Here is a 19,985-nt window from a genome sequence, read left to right as displayed (position 1 = left end):
GACCCATAAGTGACCCATAGTGACCCACAAGAGTCCCATAAGTGCCCCATAGTGACCCATAAGTGACTTTACAGACCCAATAGTGCCCCATAGTGACCCACAAGAGTCCCATAGGGCCCCATAGTGCCCCATAAGTGCCCCATAGTGACCCATAAGTGACCCATAGTGACCCACAAGAGTCCCATAGGGCCCCATAGTGACCCATAAGTGACTCTCAATGACCCATCAGTGCCCCACAAGTGACACACAGCGCCCCATAGTGACCCATAAGTGAGTCATGAGATGATCATCCCTGGATGGACCCGAACTCCTGGGTCCCTATTTAGGTCCCCCCCCCGAACTCCTGGGTCCCTCCCCCGAACTCCTGGGTCCCTCCCGAACTCCTGGGTCCCTCCCCCAAAGAAGCAGCCACAATGTTCCAAAATCCTTTAATGTGGGTCCAGTGACCCCCAACCTGGGACAGTGACCCCAAAATGGGACAGTGACCCCCAAACTGGGACAGTGACCCCAAAATGGGGACAGTGACCCCAACCTGGGACAGTGACCCCAAAATGGGACAGTGACCCCCAAACTGGGACAGTGACCCCAAAATGGGGACAGTGACCCCAACCTGGGACAGTGACCCCAACCTGGGACCCCCCGACTCACGGGGTGTCTGGGGGGTTTTGGGGGGCTCAGGGGGTCCTGTGGGTGGTTTTGGGGTCCCATGGTCGGTTTGGAGGTTCCCGGGGGGTTATTTGGGGGTCCTGGGGGGTCTCAGGGGGTCCCATGTTGGGTTTGGGGTCCCATGGTCAGTTTTGGGGTCCCGGGGGGTCCTAATGTTGGGGGGTCTGGGGGTCCCGTGTTGGTTTTGGGGTGCCATGTTGGTTTTGGGGTCCTGGGGGGGTCTCAGGGGGTCCCATGTCGGTTTTGGGGTCCCATGTTGGGTTTGGGGTCCCATGGTCAGTTTTGGGGTCCCATGTTGGTTTGGGGTCCCATGGTTGGTTTTGGGGTCCCAGGGGGTCCTAATGTTGGGGGGTCTGGGGGTCCCGTGTTGGTTTTGGGGTCCCGGGGGGTCTCATGTTGGTTTTGGGGTCCCATGGTCTGTTTTGGGGTCCCGGGGGATCCTAATGTTGGGGGGTCAGGGGGTCCCATGTTGGTTTTGGGGTCCCCTGTTGGGTTTGGGGTCCCATGTTGTTTTGGGGTCCCATGTTGGTTTTGGGGTCCCATGTTGGGTTTTGGGGTCCCAGGGGTCCTAATGTTGGGGGGTCAGGGGGTCCCATGTTGGTTTTGGGGTCCCACGTTGGTTTTGGGGTCCCACGTTGGTTTTGGGGTCCCGGGGGGTCTCAGGGTGGGGGGTCAGGGGGTCCCATGTTGGGTTTGGGGTCCCATGGTCAGTTTTGGGGTCCCAGGGGTCCTAATGTTGGGGGGTCAGGGGGTCCCATAGTCGGTTTTGGGGTCCCATGTTGTTTTGGGGTCCCATGTTGGGTTTGGGGTCCCAGGGGTCCTAATGTTGGGGGGTCAGGGGGTCCCATGTTGGGTTTGGGGTCCCCTGTTGGGTTTTGGGGTCCTGGGGGGGTCCCATGTTGGGTTTTGGGGTCTCAGGGGATCCCATGTTGGGTTTGGGGTCCCATGGTCAGTTTTGGGGTCCCGGGGGGTCCTAATGTTGGGGGGTCTGGGGGTCCCATGTTGGTTTTGGGGTCCCATGTTGGGTTTTGGGGTCCTGGGGGTCTCAGGGTGGGGGGTCAGGGGGTCCCATAGTCAGTTTTGGGGTCCCCTGTTGGTTTTGGGGTCCCAGGGGTCCTAATGTTGGGGGGGTCTGGGGGTCCCATGGTCAGTTTTGGGGTCCCAGGGGGTCCTAATGTTGGGGGGTCAGGGGGTCCCCTGTTGGGTTTTGGGGTCCTGGGGGGGGTCCCATGTTGTTTTGGGGTCCCAGGGGGTCCTAATGTTGGGGTGTCGGGGGGTCCCATGGTTGGTTTTGGGGTCCCACGTTGGTTTTGGGGTCCCGGGGGGTCTCAGGGTGGGGGTGTCGGGGGGTCCCATGTTGGTTTTGGGGTCCCATGGTCTGTTTTGGGGTCCCGGGGGGTCTCAGGGTGGGGGGTCAGGGGGTCCCACGTTGGTTTTGGGGTCCCAGGGGTCCTAATGTTGGGGGGTCAGGGGGTCCCATGTTGGGTTTTGGGGTCTCGGGGGGTCCCATGTTGTTTTGGGGTCCCAGGGGTCCTAATGTTGGGGTGTCGGGGGGTCCCATGTCGGTTTGGGGTCCCCGTGTCAGGTCGGGGGGCTCAGGGGGTTTGGGGTCCCATGTTGTTTTGGGGTCCCATGGTTTGTTTTGGGGTCCCATGGTCAGTTTTGGGGTCCCAGGGGTCCTAATGTTGGGGGGTCAGGGGGTCCCATGTTGGGTTTGGGGTCCCATATTGGGTTTGGGGTCCCATGTTGTTTTGGGGTCCCACGTTGGTTTTGGGGTCCCGGGGGTCTCAGGGTGGGGGTGTCGGGGGGTCCCATGTCGGTTTGGGGTCCCCGTGTCAGGTCGGGGGGCTCAGGGGGTTTGGGGTCCCGTGTTGGTTTTGGGGTCCCGGGGCTGTTTGGGGTCCCCGTTGGGGCTGGGGGGTCCCCGGCTGGTTTTGGGGTGCCCGTTGAGGTTTGGGGGCGCGCAGCAGCCGCCAGGCCCCCCGGCAGATGAGCAGGAACCAGTAGAGCTGGGGGGCCAGCAGCAGCGCGGCCGCCGCGTTGACGCGGGGGGGCAGCGCCAGGGGGACCCCCCAAAACGGGACCCCCCGCTGCCGCCCGTACGCCCAGTACAGGAACGGGAACAGCAGCACCCGGCACAGCAGGAACGTCCCCAGCAGCAGCAGCGCGTTCACGCGGTGCAGGAGGGTGTGCTGCAGGCCCAGCTGCACCCCGAAATCAGGGGGGACCCCGAAATCAGGGACCCAGGAGTGCCCCAGGGGACATGGGGACATGGGGGTTGGGGGACCCAGGGACATGGGCATTAAGGGTTCTTGTGCTGCAGCCCCAGCTGAACCCCGAAATCAATGGGGGACCCCGAAAACGGGGACCCAGGAGTGCCCCAGGGGACCCAGGAGTGCCCCAGGGACATGGGGGTGCAGGAGGGACCAAGGGATATGGGGACATGGGGATGGGGACCCAGGGACACCCCAGATGTTCTTGTGCTGCAGCCCCAGCTGAACCCCAAAACAGGGGGGACCCCAAATTATGGGGGACCCAGGAGTGCCCCAAGGGACCCAGGAGTGCCCCAGGGACACAGGGGGACATGGGGACCCAGGGACATGGGGACATGGGCACTAAGGGACCCAGGGACACCCCAGATGTTCTTGTGCTGCAGCCCCAGCTGAACCCCGAAACAGGGGGGACCCCGAAATCAGGGACCCAGGAGTGCCCCAAGGGAACCAGGGGGAAATGGGGACCCAGGGACATGGGGACATGGGCATTAAGGGTTCTTGTGCTGCAGCCCCAGCTGAACCCCGAAACAGGGGGGACCCCGAAATCAGGGACCCAGGAGTGCCCCGGGGGACCCAGGAGTGCCCCAGGGACACAGGGACATGGGGATGGGGGACCCAGGAGTGCGGGAGGGACCCAGGGACACCCCAGATGTTCTTGTGCTGCAGCCCCAGCTGAACCCCGAAAATGGGGGGGACCCCAAATCAGGGACCCAGGAGTGCCCCGGGGGACCCAGGAGTGCCCCAGGGACATGGGGGTGCAGGGAAGGGACCCAGGGACCCAGGGACATGGGCATTAAGGGTTCTTGTGCTGCAGCCCCAGCTGAACCCCGAAATCAATGGGGGACCCCGAAATCAGGGACCCAGGAGTGCCCCAAGGGACCCAGGAGTGCCCCAGGGACATGGGGGTGCAGGGAAGGGACCCAGGGATATGGGGACATGGGGACATGGGGACATGGGCATTAAGGGACCCAGGGGTTCTCGTGCAGGAGGGTGTGCTGCAGCCCCAGCTGCACCCCGAAAATGGGGGGACCCCGAAATCAGGGACCCAGGAGTGCCCCAGGGGACCCAGGAGTGCCCCAGGGGACATGGGGGTGCAGGGAAGGGACACAGGAACCCAGGGATATGGGGACATGGGGACCCAGGGACACCCCAGATGTTCTTGTGCTGCAGCCCCAGCTGAACCCCGAAACAGGGGGGACCCCAAATCAGGGACCCAGGAGTGCCCCAAGGGACCCAGGAGTCCGGGAGGGACCCAGGAGTTCGGGAGGGACCCAAATAGGGGACCCAGGAGTGCGGGAGGGACCCAGGGACACCCCAGATGTTCTTGTGCTGCAGCCCCAGCTGAACCCCGAAATCAATGGGGGACCCCGAAATCAGGGACCCAGGAGTGCCCCAAGGGACCCAGGACTGCAGGAGGGACCCAGGAGTTTGGGAGGGACCCAGGAGTGCCCCAAGGGACCCAGGAGTTCGGGAAAGGACCCAGGAGTTCAGGAGGGACCCAGGAGTACCCCAAGGGACCCAGGAGTGCCCCAAGGGACCCAGGAGTTTGGGAAAGGACCCAGGAGTTTGGAGAAGGGACCCAGGAGTTCGGGAAAGGACCCAGGAGTGCCCCAAGGGACCCAGGAGTTCGGGAGGGACCCAGGAGTGCCCCAAGGGACCCAGGAGTGCGGGAGGGACCCAGGAGTGCCCCAAGGGACCCAGGAGTTCGGGAAAGGACCCAGGAGTTCAGGAGGGACCCAGGAGTACCCCAAGGGACCCAGGAGTTCGGGAGGGACCCAGGAGCGCCCCAAGGGACCCAGGAGTGCGGGGGGGACCCTAATAGTGGACCCAGGCACCCAGGAGGGACCCCAATAAGGGAACCCAGGCGTCCGGGAGGGACCCAAAAAAGGGAGCCAGGCGTCCGGGAGGGACCCAGGGCCGCGGGGCCCCGGGGTGGGGGCGGCGTTGGGGCCATTGGGGCCATTGGGGCCATTTGGGGACATTTGGGGACATTTGGGGACAGCTCTCACCAGGATGAGCACCTTGCCCAGGCAGACGAAGGGGGTGCTGAGCTCGGCCAGCAGGAGGCAGCCCAGGAAGAAATCGCCCTTGCCCTGGCGCCACAGCTGGGACAGGGACAGGGGACATGGGGACAATGGGGACAATGGGGACAATGGGGACGATGGGGACAATGGGGATAATGGGGACATGGGGACAATGGGGACAATGGGGACATTGGGGACAATGGGGACAATGGGGGCGATGGGGACATTGGGGACAATGGGGATAATGGGGACAATGGGATAATGGGGACAATGGGGCATGAGGGGACACAGGGGGACATGGGGACAATGGGGACACAGGGAGACAGGGGGACAATGGGGGGAGACAGGGGGACATGGGGACAATGGGGACAATGGGACATGAGGGGACATGGGGGGACAGGGGGACAATGGGGATATGGGGACATGGGGACAGGGGGACATGGGGACAAGGGGACAATGGGGGACAATGGGGACAATGGGGACAATGGGGACACAGGGAGACAGGGGGACAATGGGGGGAGACAGGGGGACATGGGGACAATGGGGACAATGGGACATGAGGGGACATGGGGGGACAGGGGGACAATGGGGATATGGGGACATGGGGACAGGGGGACATGGGGACAAGGGGACAATGGGGGACAATGGGGACAATGGGGACAATGGGGACATGGGGACAATGGGGACAATGGGGACAGGGGGGACATGGGGACAATGGGGACATTGGGGACATGGGGACAATGGGGACAATGGGGACAGGGGGGACATGGGGACAATGGGGACATTGGGGACAATGGGGACATGGGGACAATGGGGACATTGGGGACAATGGGGACAATGGGGACAATGGGGCATGAGGGGACACGGGGGGACATGGGGACAATGGGGACAATGGGGACAATGGGGACAATGGGGACAAGGGGACAATGGGGACAGTGGGGACAATGGGGACATTGGGGACAATGGGGACAGTGGGGACAGTGGGGACAGTGGGGACAGTGGGGACAATGGGGACATTGGGGGGCGATGGGGACAATGGGGACACGGGGGGGACAATGGGGACAATGGGGGCAATGGGGACAATGGGGACATTGGGGACAATGGGGACAATGGGGACAGTGGGGACAATGGGGACAGTGGGGACAATGGGGTCAATGGGGACAATGGGGCATGAGGGGACAATGGGGGACAATGGGGACAATGGGGACAATGGGGACAATGGGGACACGGGGACAATGGGGACAATGGGGACAATGGGGACAATGGGGACACGGGGACAGTGGGGACAATGGGGACAATGGGGACACGGGGGGACAATGGGGGACAATGGGGACAATGGGGACAATGGGGACAGTGGGGACATGGGGACAATGGGGACAATGGGGACAATGGGGACACGGGGGGACAATGGGGACAATGGGGACAATGGGGACAATGGGGGACAATGGGGACAATGGGGCATGAGGGGACACGGGGGGACATGGGGACATTGGGGACACAGGGGGACAGGGGGACAATGGGGGGAGACAGGGGGACATGGGGACAATGGGGACAATGGGGACAATGGGGACATGGGGACATGGGGACAATGGGGACAATGGGGACAATGGGGACATTGGGGACAATGGGGACAGTGGGGACAGTGGGGACAATGGGGGGACATGGGGACAATGGGGACAATGGGGACAATGGGGACAGTGGGGACAATGGGGACAATGGGGACAATGGGACATGAGGGGACACGGGGGGACATGGGGACAATGGGGACAATGGGGACACGGGGGGACAATGGGGACAATGGGGACAGTGGGGACAATGGGGACAATGGGGGCGATGGGGACAATGGGGACAATGGGGATAATGGGGACAATGGGGACACGGGGGGGGGGACAATGGGGACAATGGGGACAATGGGGGACAGTGGGGACAATGGGGACAATGGGGACGATGGGGACAGTGGGGACAGTGGGGACATTGGGGACAATGGGGACAATGGGGACAGTGGGGACATTGGGGGAATGGGGACATTGGGGACAATGGGGACAATGGGGGCATGAGGGGACACAGGGGGACATGGGGACAATGGGGACAATGGGGACAATGGGGGACAATGGGGACAATGGGGACAATGGGGCATGAGGGGACACGGGGGGACATGGGGACAATGGGGACAATGGGGACATGGGGACAATGGGGACACGGGGGGACAATGGGGACAATGGGGACAATGGGGACATGGGGGACAATGGGGACAATGGGGACAATGGGGACATTGGGGCATGAGGGGACATGGGGGGACATGGGGACATTGGGGACAATGGGGACACGGGGGGATATGGGGGGACATGGGGACAATGGGGACAATGGGGACAATGGGGACAATGGGGGACAGGGGGACAATGGGGACAATGGGGACAATGGGGACAATGGGGGCAATGGGGACAATGGGGACAATGGGGCATGAGGGGACATGGGGACAATGGGGACAATGGGTACAATGGGGACAATGGGGGAATGGGGACAATGGGGACAATGGGGACATGGGGACAGTGGGGACAATGGGGACAATGGGGACAATGGGGACAATGGGGCATGAGGGGACAATGGGGACAATGGGGACAATGGGGACATTGGGGACAATGGGGACAGGGGGACATGGGGACAAGGGGACATGAGGGGAGACAGGGGGACAGGGGGACATGGGGACATGGGGACAATAGGGATATGGGGACAATGAGACAGGGGGCCATGGGGACATTGGGGGACATGGGACAGGGGGACATGGGATATGGGGACAGGGGGACAGGGGGTGACATGAGGGGACATGAGGGCCACAGCACCTCCCCACATCCCCAAGGTGTCCCCAAGTGTCCCCAGGTGTCCCAGCCCCATATCATTGTCCCCAAGGTGTCCCCAAGGTGTCCCTGTCCCCATGGGGACACAGACGAGCCCCATGGGCACCAATGATGAACCCCATGGCGCTCATGGTGGCTCATGGTGGCTCATGGTGGCTCATGGTGGCTCCATGAGCACGTCCACCCCATGTCCCCATGGTGTCCCCATGGTGTCCCCATTGTCCCCAATGTCCCCAGACCCACGGTGGCCACGGGGAAGCAGACGAGCCCCATGGACACCAATGATGAACCCCATGGCGCTCATGGTGGCTCATGGTGGCTCCATGAGCACGTCCAACCCTTGTCCCCATGGTGTCCCCAATGTCCCCATGGTGTCCCCATTGTCCCCAATGTCCCCGGACTCACGGTGGCCACGGGGAAGCAGACGAGCCCCATGGGCACCAATGATGAACCCCATGAGCACATGGTGGCTCATGGTGGCTCCATGAGCACGTCCACCCCATGTCCCCATGGTGTCCCCATGTGTCCCCAAGTGTCCCCAGCCCCATGTCCTTGTCCCTATGGTGTCCCCAAGGTGTCCCCAACGTGTCCTTGTCCCCATGGGGACACAGATGAGCCCCATGGGCACCCATGATGAGCCCCATGAGCACATGGTGGCTCATGGTGGCTCATGGTGGCTCCATGACCACGTCCACCCCATGTCCCCATGACGTCCCCATGATGTCCCCATTGTCCCCATGATGTCCCCAGACTCACGGTGGCCACGGGGAAGCAGACGAGCCCCATGGGCACCCATGATGAGCCCCATGAGCACGTCCACCCCATGTCCCCATGGTGTCCCCATGTGTCCCCAAGTGTCCCCAGCCCCATGTCCTTGTCCCTATGGTGTCCCCAAGGTGTCCCCAAGGTGTCCCTGTCCCCATGGGGACACAGATGAGCCCCATGGGCACCCATGATGAGCCCCATGAGCACATGGTGGCTCCATGAGCACGTCCACCCCATGTCCCCATGACGTCCCCAATGTCCCCATGACGTCCCCATGATGTCCCCAATGTCCCCATGGTGTCCCCATTGTCCCCAATGTCCCCAGACTCACGGTGGCCACGGGGAAGCAGACGAGCCCCATGGGCACCAATGATGAACCCCATGAGCACATGGTGGCTCATGGTGGCTCCATGACCACGTCCACCCCATGTCCCCATGACGTCCCCATGATGTCCCCATGGTGTCCCCATGGTGTCCCCATTGTCCCCAATGTCCCCAGACTCACGGTGGCCACGGGGAAGCAGACGAGCCCCATGGGACCCATGATGAGCCCCATGAGCACGTCCACCCCATGTCCCCATGATGTCCCCATGTGTCCCCAAGTGTCCCCAGCCCCATGTCCGTGTCCCTATGGTGTCCCCAAGGTGTCCCCAAGGTGTCCTTGTCCCCATGGGGACACAGATGAGCCCCATGGGCACCCATGAGGAGCCCCATGAGCACATGGTGGCTCCATGAGCACGTCCACCCCATGTCCCCATGACGTCCCCAATGTCCCCATGACGTCCCCATGGTGTCCCCAATGTCCCCATTGTCCCCATGATGTCCCCAGACTCACGGTGGCCACGGGGAAGCAGACGAGCCCCATGGGCACCAATGATGAACCCCATGGCGCTCATGGTGGCTCATGGTGGCTCAAGGTGGCTCCATGACCACATCTACCCCATATCCCCATGACGTCCCCATGGTGTCCCCAATGTCCCCATGGTGTCCCCAATGTCCCCAGACTCACGGTGGCCACGGGGAAGCAGACGAGCCCCATGGGCACCAATGATGAACCCCATGGGCACCCATGGGCCTCATGGTGGCTCATGGTGGCTCAAGGTGGCTCCATGAGCACGTCCACCCCATGTCCCCATGGTGTCCCCATGGTGTCCCCATGGTGTCCCCATTGTCCCCATGATGTCCCCAGACTCACGGTGGCCACGGGGAAGCAGACGAGCCCCATGGACACCAATAATGAACCCCATGGCGCTCATGGTGGCTCATGGTGGCTCCACGACCACGTCCACCCCGTGTCCCCATGACGTCCCCATGGTGTCCCCATTGTCCCCAATGTCCCCAGACCCACGGTGGCCACGGGGAAGCAGACGAGCCCCATGGGACCCATGATGAGCCCCATGAGCACGTCCACCCCATGTCCCCATGGTGTCCCCATGTGTCCCCACGTGTCCCCAGCCCCATGTCCTTGTCCCTATGGTGTCCCCAAGGTGTCCCCAAGGTGTCCTTGTCCCCGTGGGGACACAGATGAGCCCCATGGGCGCCCATGATGAGCCCCATGAGCACGTGGTGGCTCCATGAGCACGTCCACCCCATGTCCCCATGACGTCCCCAATGTCTCCATGATGTCCCCATGGTGTCCCCATGGTGTCCCCATTGTCCCCAATGTCCCCAGACTCACGGTGGCCACGGGGAAGCAGACGAGCCCCATGGACACCAATGATGAACCCCATGGTGCTCATGGTGGCTCATGGTGGCTCATGGTGGCTCCATGACCACGTCCACCCCTTGTCCCCATGACGTCCCCATGATGTCCCCATTGTCCCCAATGTCCCCGGACTCACGGTGGCCACGGGGAAGCAGACGAGCCCCATGGGCACCAATGATGAACCCCATGGCGCTCATGGTGGCTCATGGTGGCTCCATGAGCACGTCCACCCCTTGTCCCCATGACGTCCCCAATGTCCCCATGATGTCCCCATGGTGTCCCCATGATGTCCCCATTGTCCCCACAATGTCCCCAGACCCACGGTGGCCACGGGGAAGCAGACGAGCCCCATGGGCACCAATGATGAACCCCATGGCGCTCATGGTGGCTCAAGGTGGCTCCATGAGCACGTCCACCCCATGTCCCCATGATGTCCCCATGACGTCCCCATTGTCCCCAATGTCCCCAGACTCACGGTGGCCACGGGGAAGCAGACGAGCCCCATGGGCACCAATGATGAACCCCATGAGCACATGGTGGCTCATGGTGGCTCATGGTGGCTCCATGACCACGTCCACCCCATGTCCCCATGATGTCCCCCATGATGTCCCCATTGTCCCCAATGTCCCCAATGTCCCCAGACTCACGGTGGCCACGGGGAAGCAGACGAGCCCCATGGACACCAATGATGAACCCCATGGCGCTCATGGTGGCTCATGGTGGCTCATGGTGGCTCCATGATCACGTCCAACCCTTGTCCCCATGGTGTCCCCATGGTGTCCCCATGGTGTCCCCATTGTCCCCATGATGTCCCCAGACTCACGGTGGCCACGGGGAAGCAGACGAGCACCATGGCCAGGTGGTGCAGCACCATGAGCGGGTCGCGGCGCAGGAAGGCGGCCGCGCTCCGGCGCAGCGGCGGCTCCGGCTCCTCCTGGTGGCCCTTGACGCGCGCGCGCTGCCGGTGGCACAGGAACATGGCGTACACGTCGTAGATGAAGTACGGCACGGCGAACGGCGGGTACCGCGCGGCCAGCCAGTGCCTGAGGGAGGGACCCAGGCGTCCGGGGGGACCCCGGCGTCCGGGGGGACACATGAGTGCGGGAGGGACCCAAATAGGGGACCCAGGTGTCCGGGAGGGACCCAAATAGGGGACCCAGGAGTTCGGGAGGGACCCAGGAGTTCGGGAGGGACCCAAATAGGGGACCCAGGAGTCCAGGGGGGAAAGGGACCCAGGCGTCCGGGGGGACCCAGGCGTCCGGGGGGGACACATGAGTCCGGGAGGGACCCAAATAAGGGACCCAGGAGTTCGGGAGGGACCCAAATAGGGGACCCGGGAGTGCGGGAGGGACCCAGGAGTTCGGGAGGGACCCAAATAGGGGACCCAGGAGTTCAGGAGGGACCCAGGAGTTCGGGAGGGACCCAGGAGTTCGGGAGGGACCCAAATAGGGGACCCAGGAGTCCAGGGGGGAAAGGGACCCAGGCGTCCGGGGGGACCCCGGCGTCCGGGGGGGGACACATGAGTGCGGGAGGGACCCAAATAGGGGACCCAGGAGTTCGGGAGGGACCCAGGAGTTCGGGAGGGACCCAAATAGGGGACCCAGGAGTCCAGGGGGGCAAGGGACCCAGGCGTCCGGGGGGACCCAGGCGTCCGGGGGGGACACATGAGTCCAGGAGGGACCCAAATAAGGGACCCAGGAGTTCGGGAGGGACCCAGGAGTTCGGGAGGGACCCAAATAGGGGACCCAGGAGTTCGGGAGGGACCCAGGAGTTCGGGAGGGACCCAAATAGGGGACCCAGGAGTTCGGGAGGGACCCAGGAGTGCGGGAGGGACCCAAATAGGGGACCCAGGAGTCCAGGGGGGAAAGGGACCCAGGCGTCCGGGGGGACCCAGGCGTCCGGGGGGGACACATGAGTCCGGGAGGGACCCAAATAAGGGACCCAGGAGTTCGGGAGGGACCCAAATAGGGGACCCAGGAGTTCGGGAGGGACCCAAATAGGGGACCCAGGAGTCCAGGAGGGACCCAAATAGGGGACCCAGGAGTTCAGGAGGGACCCAGGAGTTCGGGAGAGACCCAAATAGGGGACCCAGGAGTTCGGGAGAGACCCAGGAGTTCGGGAGGGACACAAATAGGGGACCCAGGAGTCCAGGGGGGAAAGGGACCCAGGCGTCCGGGGGGACCCAGGCGTCCGGGGGGGACACATGAGTCCGGGAGGGACCCAAATAAGGGACCCAGGAGTTCGGGAGGGACCCAGGAGTTTTGGGAGGGACCCAAATAGGGGACCCAGGTGTCTGGGAGGGACCCAGGAGTCCGGGGGGAAAAGGGACACAGGTGGTGACAGGGACCCAGGCATCCGGGGGATGACAAGGACCCAGGCGTCCGGGGGGTGACAGGGACCCAGGCGTCCGGGGAGTCTGACCAGGGGACCCAGGCATTCGGGGGCCCTTGGGGGACCCAATTTGGGGGACCCAGGCATCCAGCATCCCCCTCCCCCACCAGGGGACCCAGGCGTCCGGATTAAGTGACCCAGGCGTCCGAGCCGCCCCTCCCCCCGCCGGGGACCCAGGCGTCCGGGTTAATCTGGGCTGAGCCCCCGCGCAGCTGCTGCTGCTTAATCCCCTCCCCCCCCTGCAAGGGACCCAGGCGTCCGGGTCACCTTCCCCTCCAAAGGGACCCAGGCGTCCGGGTTGACCCCCCCACCAAGGGACCCAGGCGTCCGGGTCACCCCCCCCATCAAGGGACCCAGGCGTCCGGGTCGTCCCCCCCACCAAGGGACCCAGGCGTCCGGGTCACCCCCTTCAAGGGACCCAGGCGTCCGGGGGGAGACAGGGACCCAGGCGTCCGGGTCACCCCCCCCCCATCAAGGGACCCAGGCGTCAGAGTCATCCCCTGCAAGGGACCCAGGCGTCCGGGTCACCCCCTTCAAGGGACCCAGGCGTCCGGGGGGGACAGGGACCCAGGCGTCCGAGTCATCCCCCCACCAAGGGACCCAGGCGTCCGGGTTGACCCCCCCCACCAAGGGACCCAGGCGTCCGGGTCACCCCTTCCAAGGGACCCAGGCGTCCGGGGGGGACAGGGACCCAGGCGTCCGAGTCACCCCCCCACCAAGGGACCCAGGCGTCCGGGTCGCTCCCCCATCAAGGGACCCAGGCGTCCGGGGGGAGACAGGGACCCAGGCGTCCGGGTCACTCCCCCACCAAGGGACCCAGGTGTCCGGGTCGCCCCCCCCATCAAGGGACCCAGGCGTCCGGGTCACCCCCTTCAAGGGACCCAGGCGTCCGGGGGGGACAGGGACCCAGGCGTCCGAGTCATCCTGCCCATCAAGGGACCCAGGCGTCCGGGGGGAGACAGGGACCCAGGCGTCCGAGTCACCCCCCCACCAAGGGACCCAGGCGTCCGGGGGAGACAGGGACCCAGGCGTCCGAGTCACCCCCCCATTAAGGGACCCAGGCGTCCGGGTCACCCCCTTCAAGGGACCCAGGCGTCCGGGGGGGACAGGGACCCAGGCGTCCGAGTCATCCTGCCCATCAAGGGACCCAGGCGTCCGGGGGAGACAGGGACCCAGGCGTCCGAGTCACCCCCCCACCAAGGGACCCAGGCGTCCGGGGGAGACAGGGACCCAGGCGTCCGAGTCACCCCCCCATTAAGGGACCCAGGCGTCCGGGTCACCCCCTTCAAGGGACCCAGGCGTCCGGGGGGGACAGGGACCCAGGCGTCCGAGTCACCCCCCCACCAAGGGACCCAGGCGTCCGGGCGCTGTCCGGTGCTGAACCGTGGTCGCCCAGGGGTGTCCCCCCGTGTCCCCAGTGTCCCCCGTGGGTCACTCACTGGTCGTCGATGACGTGGTGACACGAGGACGAGATGATGTACCCGGCTGTGGACGCCATGACGGCCTGGACCGAGGACACCAGCCTGGGGACACGTGTGGGGACATTGGGGACATTGGGGGACATGGGACATTGGGGGACATGGGGACATTGGGGACATTGGGGACATGTGTGGGGACATTGGGGACATTGGGGACATTGGGGGGACGTGGGGAGATGGGGACACTGGGGGACATGGGGACACATGTGGGGACAGGGGGACATGGGGACATGGGGATATGGGGACATGGGGATATGGGGACATGGGGACATTGGGGGACAGGGGGACACATGTGGGGACATGGGGACAGGGGGACAGGGGGACATGGGGACATGGGGACAATGGGGGATATGGGACATGGGGACATGGGGACATGGGGACATGGGGACAATGGGGGATATGGGACATGGGGACATGGGGACAATGGGGGACATGGGGACATGGGGACATGGGGACATGGGGACAGGGGGACATGGGACATGGGGACAGGGGGACAATGGGGACAGGGGGACATGGGGACACTGTCCCTGTGTCCCCGTCCCTGGGGTTCCTTGTCCCCAGGCTCACCCCCTGTGTCCCCACAGTGTCCCCATCCCCATCATTGGCCCCGTGTCCCCATCCCATCCCTGGCCCTGCAGTGTCATTGTCCCCACGCCCTGTGTCCCCATCCCACCCCCTCGCTGTCCCCATGGCCCTGTCCCCCTGTCCCCATGTCCCCCTGTCCCCATGTCCCCATTGTCCCCATGTCCCCATTGTCCCATGTCCCCCTGTCCCCATGTCCCCATGTCCCCCTGTCCCCATGTCCCCCTGTCCCCATGTCCCCATGTCCCCCTGTCCCCATGTCCCCCTGTCCCCATATCCCTATGTCATGTCCCTGTCCCCCATGTCCCCATGTCCCTGTCCCCATGTCCCTGTCCCCATGTCCCTGTCCCCATATCCCTATGTCATGTCCTTGTCCCCATGTCCCTGTCCCTATGTCCCCACGTCCTGTCCCCATCCCCTCGCTGTCCCCGTGTCCCCCCCGTGTCCCCCCGTGTCCCGTGTCCCCGTGTCCCCGTGTCCCCCCGTGTCCCGTGTCCCGTGTCCAGGGGTCCGTGTCCCCGTGCCCGTGTCCCCGTGTCCCCGTCCCGTGTCCCGTGTCCCGTGTCCCCGGTTCCCGTGTCCCCCGTGTCCCCGTGTCCCCCCGTGTCCCGTGTCCCCCCCGTGTCCCCCCCGTGTCCCGTGTCCCCCCGTGTCCCGTGTCCCGTGTCCCCCCGGTGTCCCGTGTCCCCCCCGTGTCCCGTGTCCCCCCGTGTCCCCCCGTGTCCCGTGTCCCCCCGTGTCCCGTGTCCCCGTGTCCCGTGTCCCCGTGTCCCGTGTCCCACCTGGCCGCCAGGACCTCGGCGTGCGGCTCGGTGCAGCGCAGGCGGCGCAGGACGCAGCGGGCGAGCACGAACAGCCCCGGGAAGAACAGCAGCCGGCCGAGAACGGCAGCGCCGCCGAGCCTGGGGACCCCCCGGAGCCCCCGGTCACCGCGGAGCCCGCGGAGCCCCGGTCACCGCGGACCCCGGGAGCCCCGGGCACAGCGGGAGCAGCAGCAGCAGCGCCGCCCCGGGGGGGGCCATGGGGGCGGGGACTGAGAGGGGCGGGGCTTCCAGGGGGCGGGGGTTGAGATGGGGCAGAGCCGCCGGGGGTGGGAAGGGGGCGGGGACTAAAGGGGGCGGGGCTAAGGGCGGGGGGTTGAGATGGGCAGAGCCGCCGGGGGTGGGAAGGGGGCGGGGACTAAAGGGGCGGGGCGTCAAAGGGGCGGGGTTGAGGTGGGGAAAGCAACGCCCCGGGGGGAGGAGAGAAAGGGGCGGGGACTAAAAGGGGCGGGGCGTCAAAGGGGCGGGGCGTCAAAGGGGCGGGGGTTGAGGTGGGAAAGCAACGCCCGGGAGGCGGGATGTGAAGGGGCGGGGATTAAAAGGGGCGGGCTTCCAAGGGGCGGGGGTTGAGGGTGAGAGAGCAACGCCCTGGGGGGAGGAGAGAAAGGGGCGGGACTGAGGGGGCGGGGCTTCCAAGGGGCGGGGTTGAGGGTGAGAGAGCAACGCCCCGGGGGGAGGAGAGAAAGGGCGGGGAATAAAAGGGGCGGGGTTGACGGTGAGAGAGCAATGCCCGGGAGGTGGGAAGTGAAGGGGCGGGGACTGGGAGGGGCGTGGCTTCAAAGGGGCGGGGTTGAGGTGGGGAAAGCACCACCCCAGGGGGAGGGAGAGAAAGGGGCGGGATTAAAAGGGGCGTGGCTTGCAAGGGGCGGGGTTGAGATGGGGCAGAGCCGCCGGGGGTGGGAAGGGGGCGGGGACTGAGAGGGGCGGGGCTTCCAGGGGGCGGGGTTGAGGTGGGGAAAGCAACGCCCCGGGGGGGAGGGAGAGAAAGGGGCGGGGACTAAAAGGGGCGGGGCGTCAAGGGCGGGGGTTGAGGTGGGGAAAGCAACGCCCGGGAGGCGGGATGTGAAGGGGCGGGGACTGAAAAGGGGCGTGGCTTCCAGGGGGCGGGGTTGAGGGGGAGAGAGCAACGCCCCGGGGGGGAGGGAGAGAAAGGGGCGGGGAATAAAAGGGGCGGGGCGGCAAAGGGGCGGGGTAGAGGCGGAGAGAGCAATTCCCGGGACGTGGGAAGTGAAGGGGCGGGGACTGAAAGGGGCGTGGCTTCAAAGGGGCGGGGTTGAGGTGGGGAAAGCACCACCCCAGGGGGGAGGGAGAGAAAGGGGCGGGGATTAAAAGGGGCGTGGCTTGCAAGGGGCGGGGTTGAGGTTGAGCGAGCACGTAAAGGGGTGGGGCTAAGGGAGGGGGGTTGAGATGGGGGCAGAGCCGCCAGGGGTGGGAAGGGGGCGGGGACTAAAGGGGGCGGGGTTAAGGGCGGGGGTTGAGATGGGGCCGAGCCGCCGGGGGTGGAAGGGGGCGGGGACTGAGAGGGGCGGGGCTTCCAGGGGGCGGGGTTGAGGTGGGGCAGTGCCACCGGGGGTGGGAAGGGGGCGGGACTGAAAGGGGCGGGGCTTCCAGGGGGCGGGGTTGAGGGTGAGAGAGCAACGCCCCGGGGGGCAGGGAGAGAAAGGGGCGGGGAATAAAAGGGGCGGGGCGTCAAAGGGGCGGGGTTTAGGTTGAGAGAGCAACGTAAAGGGGTGGGGCAGCACCGCCAGGGTGGGAAGGGGGCGGAGCATAAAGGGGGCGGGGTTAAGGGCGGGGTTGAGGTGGGGAAAGCACCGTCCGGGGGGGAGGGGGGGGGAGAAAGGGGCGGGGACTAAAAGGGGCGGGGCGGCAAAGGGGCGGGGTTGAGGCGGAGAGAGCAATTCCCGGGACGTGGGAAGTGAAGGGGCGGGGACTGAAAGGGGCGTGGCTTCAAAGGGGCGGGGTTGAGGTGGGGAAAGCACCACCCCAGGGGGAGGGAGAGAAAGGGGCGGGGATTAAAAGGGGCGTGGCTTGCAAGGGGCGGTGTTGAGGGGAGAGAGCAATGCCCGGGGGGACGGAGAGAAAGGGGCGGGACTAAAAGGGGCGGGGCTTCAAAGGGGCGGGGTTGAGGTGGAGAGAGTAATGCCAAGGGGGGGAGGGAGAGAAAGGGGCGGGCTTCAAAGGGGCGGGGTTAAGGTGGGGAAAGCACCGTGGGGGGGGAGGGGGGGAGAAAGGGGCGGGACTAAAAGGGGGTGGCTTCAAAGGGGCGGGGTTGAGGGTGAGAGAGCAACGCCCCGGGGGGGAGGGAGAGAAAGGGCGGGACCTAAAGGGGGCGGGGCTTGAGATGGGGACAGAGCTGCCCGGGGGCTGGGGGGGGTGTCAATGGCCGGGGGCGGAGCCTAAAAGGGCGGGAACCAAAGGGGGCGGGGCTTGAGGGGGGACAGCACCAGACCGAGGGGTTCAATGGTTGGGGGGCGGGGCCACGGGGGGGGCGGGGCACAAGGGGGCGGAGCCCAAAGGGGTGGGGCTTGATATAGGGCGGGGCCTGCCGGGGGGCGGGGCTTCAGAAAGGGCGGGATTCCAGGCGCTCCCCCGCCCTCCCCTCAGGCCCCGCGCCCCCTCCTGCCAGTCCCGCCCCTTCATTTGCATAAATTTCCAGCTCACCGGCCTCTCCCTCACTCCGGAGCTCATGTCTGTCCAGCAGGCCCCGCCCCCTGGCTCATTTGCATGGATTTACATAAATTTCCATACGCGCCGCCTCCCGCCCGCCCTCAGGCCGCGCGTCTCCACGGCAACGGGCCAGCACCGCGCCTGCGCGCCGCCGCGCTTTCTCATTGGCCGCCGCGCTGCCAATAGGAACGGCCGCAGCGGCAGCGTTGCCGGGCAGAGCGGGGCGGCGGGGCGAGGGGCGTGGCCTCCCCGCTGCCGCCCAATAGGAAGCCGCTCCGGGGTTGCCGTGGCGACCGCGGGGCGGGGCTGGCGGCGTAACCTCAGCTTTATGGGCGTGGTGACTATTAATGAGGTGGGCGGAGCTCATTAACATACGGCTGCTGAATATGCAATAACCGCTCATTGAATTACTCGAACCGCCCGTTTAATTATTCGTTTAATTAAGTATTAATGAGCTTTAAGTATTTAAATGTTAATGATGGTTATTGAATAGGGATGAGCGTGCAAATCCATCATTAAGCCCCGCCCCCTAAGCCCCGCCCCCTTAAGCCCTGCCCACAAACCCATTGGGGCCCAAGGGGGGAGGGGGGGAGTGGGGGGGTAGTGGGGGGGGGGCGTGCAAATCCATCATTAAGCCCCGCCCACAAACCCATTGGGGGCCCAAGGGGGGGGGTGGGGGGGTACTGGGGGGGGCCCAAAGAATAGGGGGGAACCCCCAGAATTGCAGGATCCCCCCAATATGGGGGGTACCAAGGGGGGGGGGTCCAAATATTGGGGTGACCCCTAAGGGGGGGGAGGGGGCGCTAAAGGTCATGGCCCCTCCCCCCACCCCCCACTTTGGGGGGGGGAGGGGCGGGGGGGGTTATTTTGGAAAGGGCGGGAGTCACCGGAGAAGGTCAGAAAGGGGGGGGCCCCCCCGCACCCCTATATAACGGGAACCCCCGGCACCCCCAGCGCCGCCCGGTCACTACAAGGTGAGTTGGGGGGACCCCCCCCCGCACCCCAATATCACCCCCCGAACTCCTGGGTCCCCTCCCGAACTCCTGGGTCCCCCCCGAACTCCTGGGTCCCCCTTGAGATGTGGGACCAGGAGAAGGTTCATGGACTCTGGGTCTCCATACGGGGGTCCAGGGGGTCCCCTCCCGCACTCCTGGGTCCCCCAGAACTCCTGGGTCCCCTCCCGCACTCCTGGGTCCTTCCCGAACTCCTGGGTCCTTCCCGAACTCCTGGGTCCCCTCCCGAACTCCTGGGTCCCTCCCGCACTCCTGGGTCCCTCCGCATTGCAGGGTCCCCCCCCCCTCCTGGATCCCATTCCCGGACGCCTGGGTCCCTCCCGCACTCCTGGGTCCCTTCCCGAACTCCTGGGTCCCTCCCGCATTGCAGGGTCCCCCCCCCACTCCTGGGTCCTTCCCGAACTCCAGGGTCCCTCCCGCACTCCTGGGTCCCCCCAAAGCCCCTTAGGACCCCCATGGCTCCCCAACCCCCCTGACACCCCAAAATTCCCCCCATGGGGCGCCCCGACCCCCCCGTGGCCCCACAGTGACTCAGCGGCCGTTGCCCCTTTAAGGGCCGGGACGTTGCGGCCGTTGCCCCTTTAAGAGCCGCCCCGGCTGGGGGGGGGGGGGGGGAGCGTAATGACGTCACAACGCTGTCGCCCCGCCCCCGGCCCGCACGCCACGAGCAGGTGGGGGGGGGGGGAGCGGATTTTGGGGTGAAATCGGCGGATTTGGGGTAAAAAAGGGGCAGATTTGGGGTAAA

At 65.3% G+C, this 19,985-nt stretch overlaps 1 protein-coding gene and 1 long non-coding RNA gene across 4 annotated transcripts; one reads left to right on the top strand and one right to left on the bottom strand.

Annotated features, from left to right (window-relative positions):
• Positions 1-420: 420 nt before the first annotated feature.
• LOC309452701 lies at positions 421-2,308 on the top strand. Of its 2 annotated transcripts, none has more exons than XR_014186615.1 (3): positions 421-960; positions 999-2,042; positions 2,195-2,308. It is a non-coding gene; the product is annotated as an uncharacterized lncRNA (long non-coding RNA). The 2 variants fall into 2 exon arrangements; XR_014186616.1 differs by having other exon boundaries at positions 421-1,686; positions 1,741-2,042.
• On the bottom strand, positions 2,085-15,756 carry TLCD3B (TLC domain containing 3B). Of its 2 annotated transcripts, none has more exons than XM_082077348.1 (5): positions 15,522-15,756; positions 14,119-14,202; positions 11,112-11,331; positions 4,949-5,044; positions 2,085-2,870 (listed from the first exon to the last, which is right to left on the bottom strand). In XM_082077348.1, exons 2-5 carry the CDS (start codon positions 14,175-14,177, stop codon positions 2,502-2,504), a joined length of 744 nt encoding a protein of 247 aa, XP_081933474.1. In that variant the 5' UTR covers positions 14,178-14,202; positions 15,522-15,756; the 3' UTR covers positions 2,085-2,501. The 2 variants fall into 2 exon arrangements, with proteins under 2 accessions (XP_081933474.1, XP_081933475.1); XM_082077349.1 differs by having other exon boundaries at positions 4,961-5,044.
• Between the last annotated feature and the right edge of the window lie 4,229 nt (positions 15,757-19,985).

The sequence above is a fragment of the Streptopelia decaocto genome (genome assembly GCF_964273445.1).
Source record: "Streptopelia decaocto genome assembly, contig: HAP1_SCAFFOLD_2164, whole genome shotgun sequence".
NCBI lineage: Eukaryota > Metazoa > Chordata > Aves > Columbiformes > Columbidae > Streptopelia > Streptopelia decaocto.
Note: the sequence above shows the minus strand (reverse complement) of the source record. Positions and strands in the feature narration are given on the sequence as shown.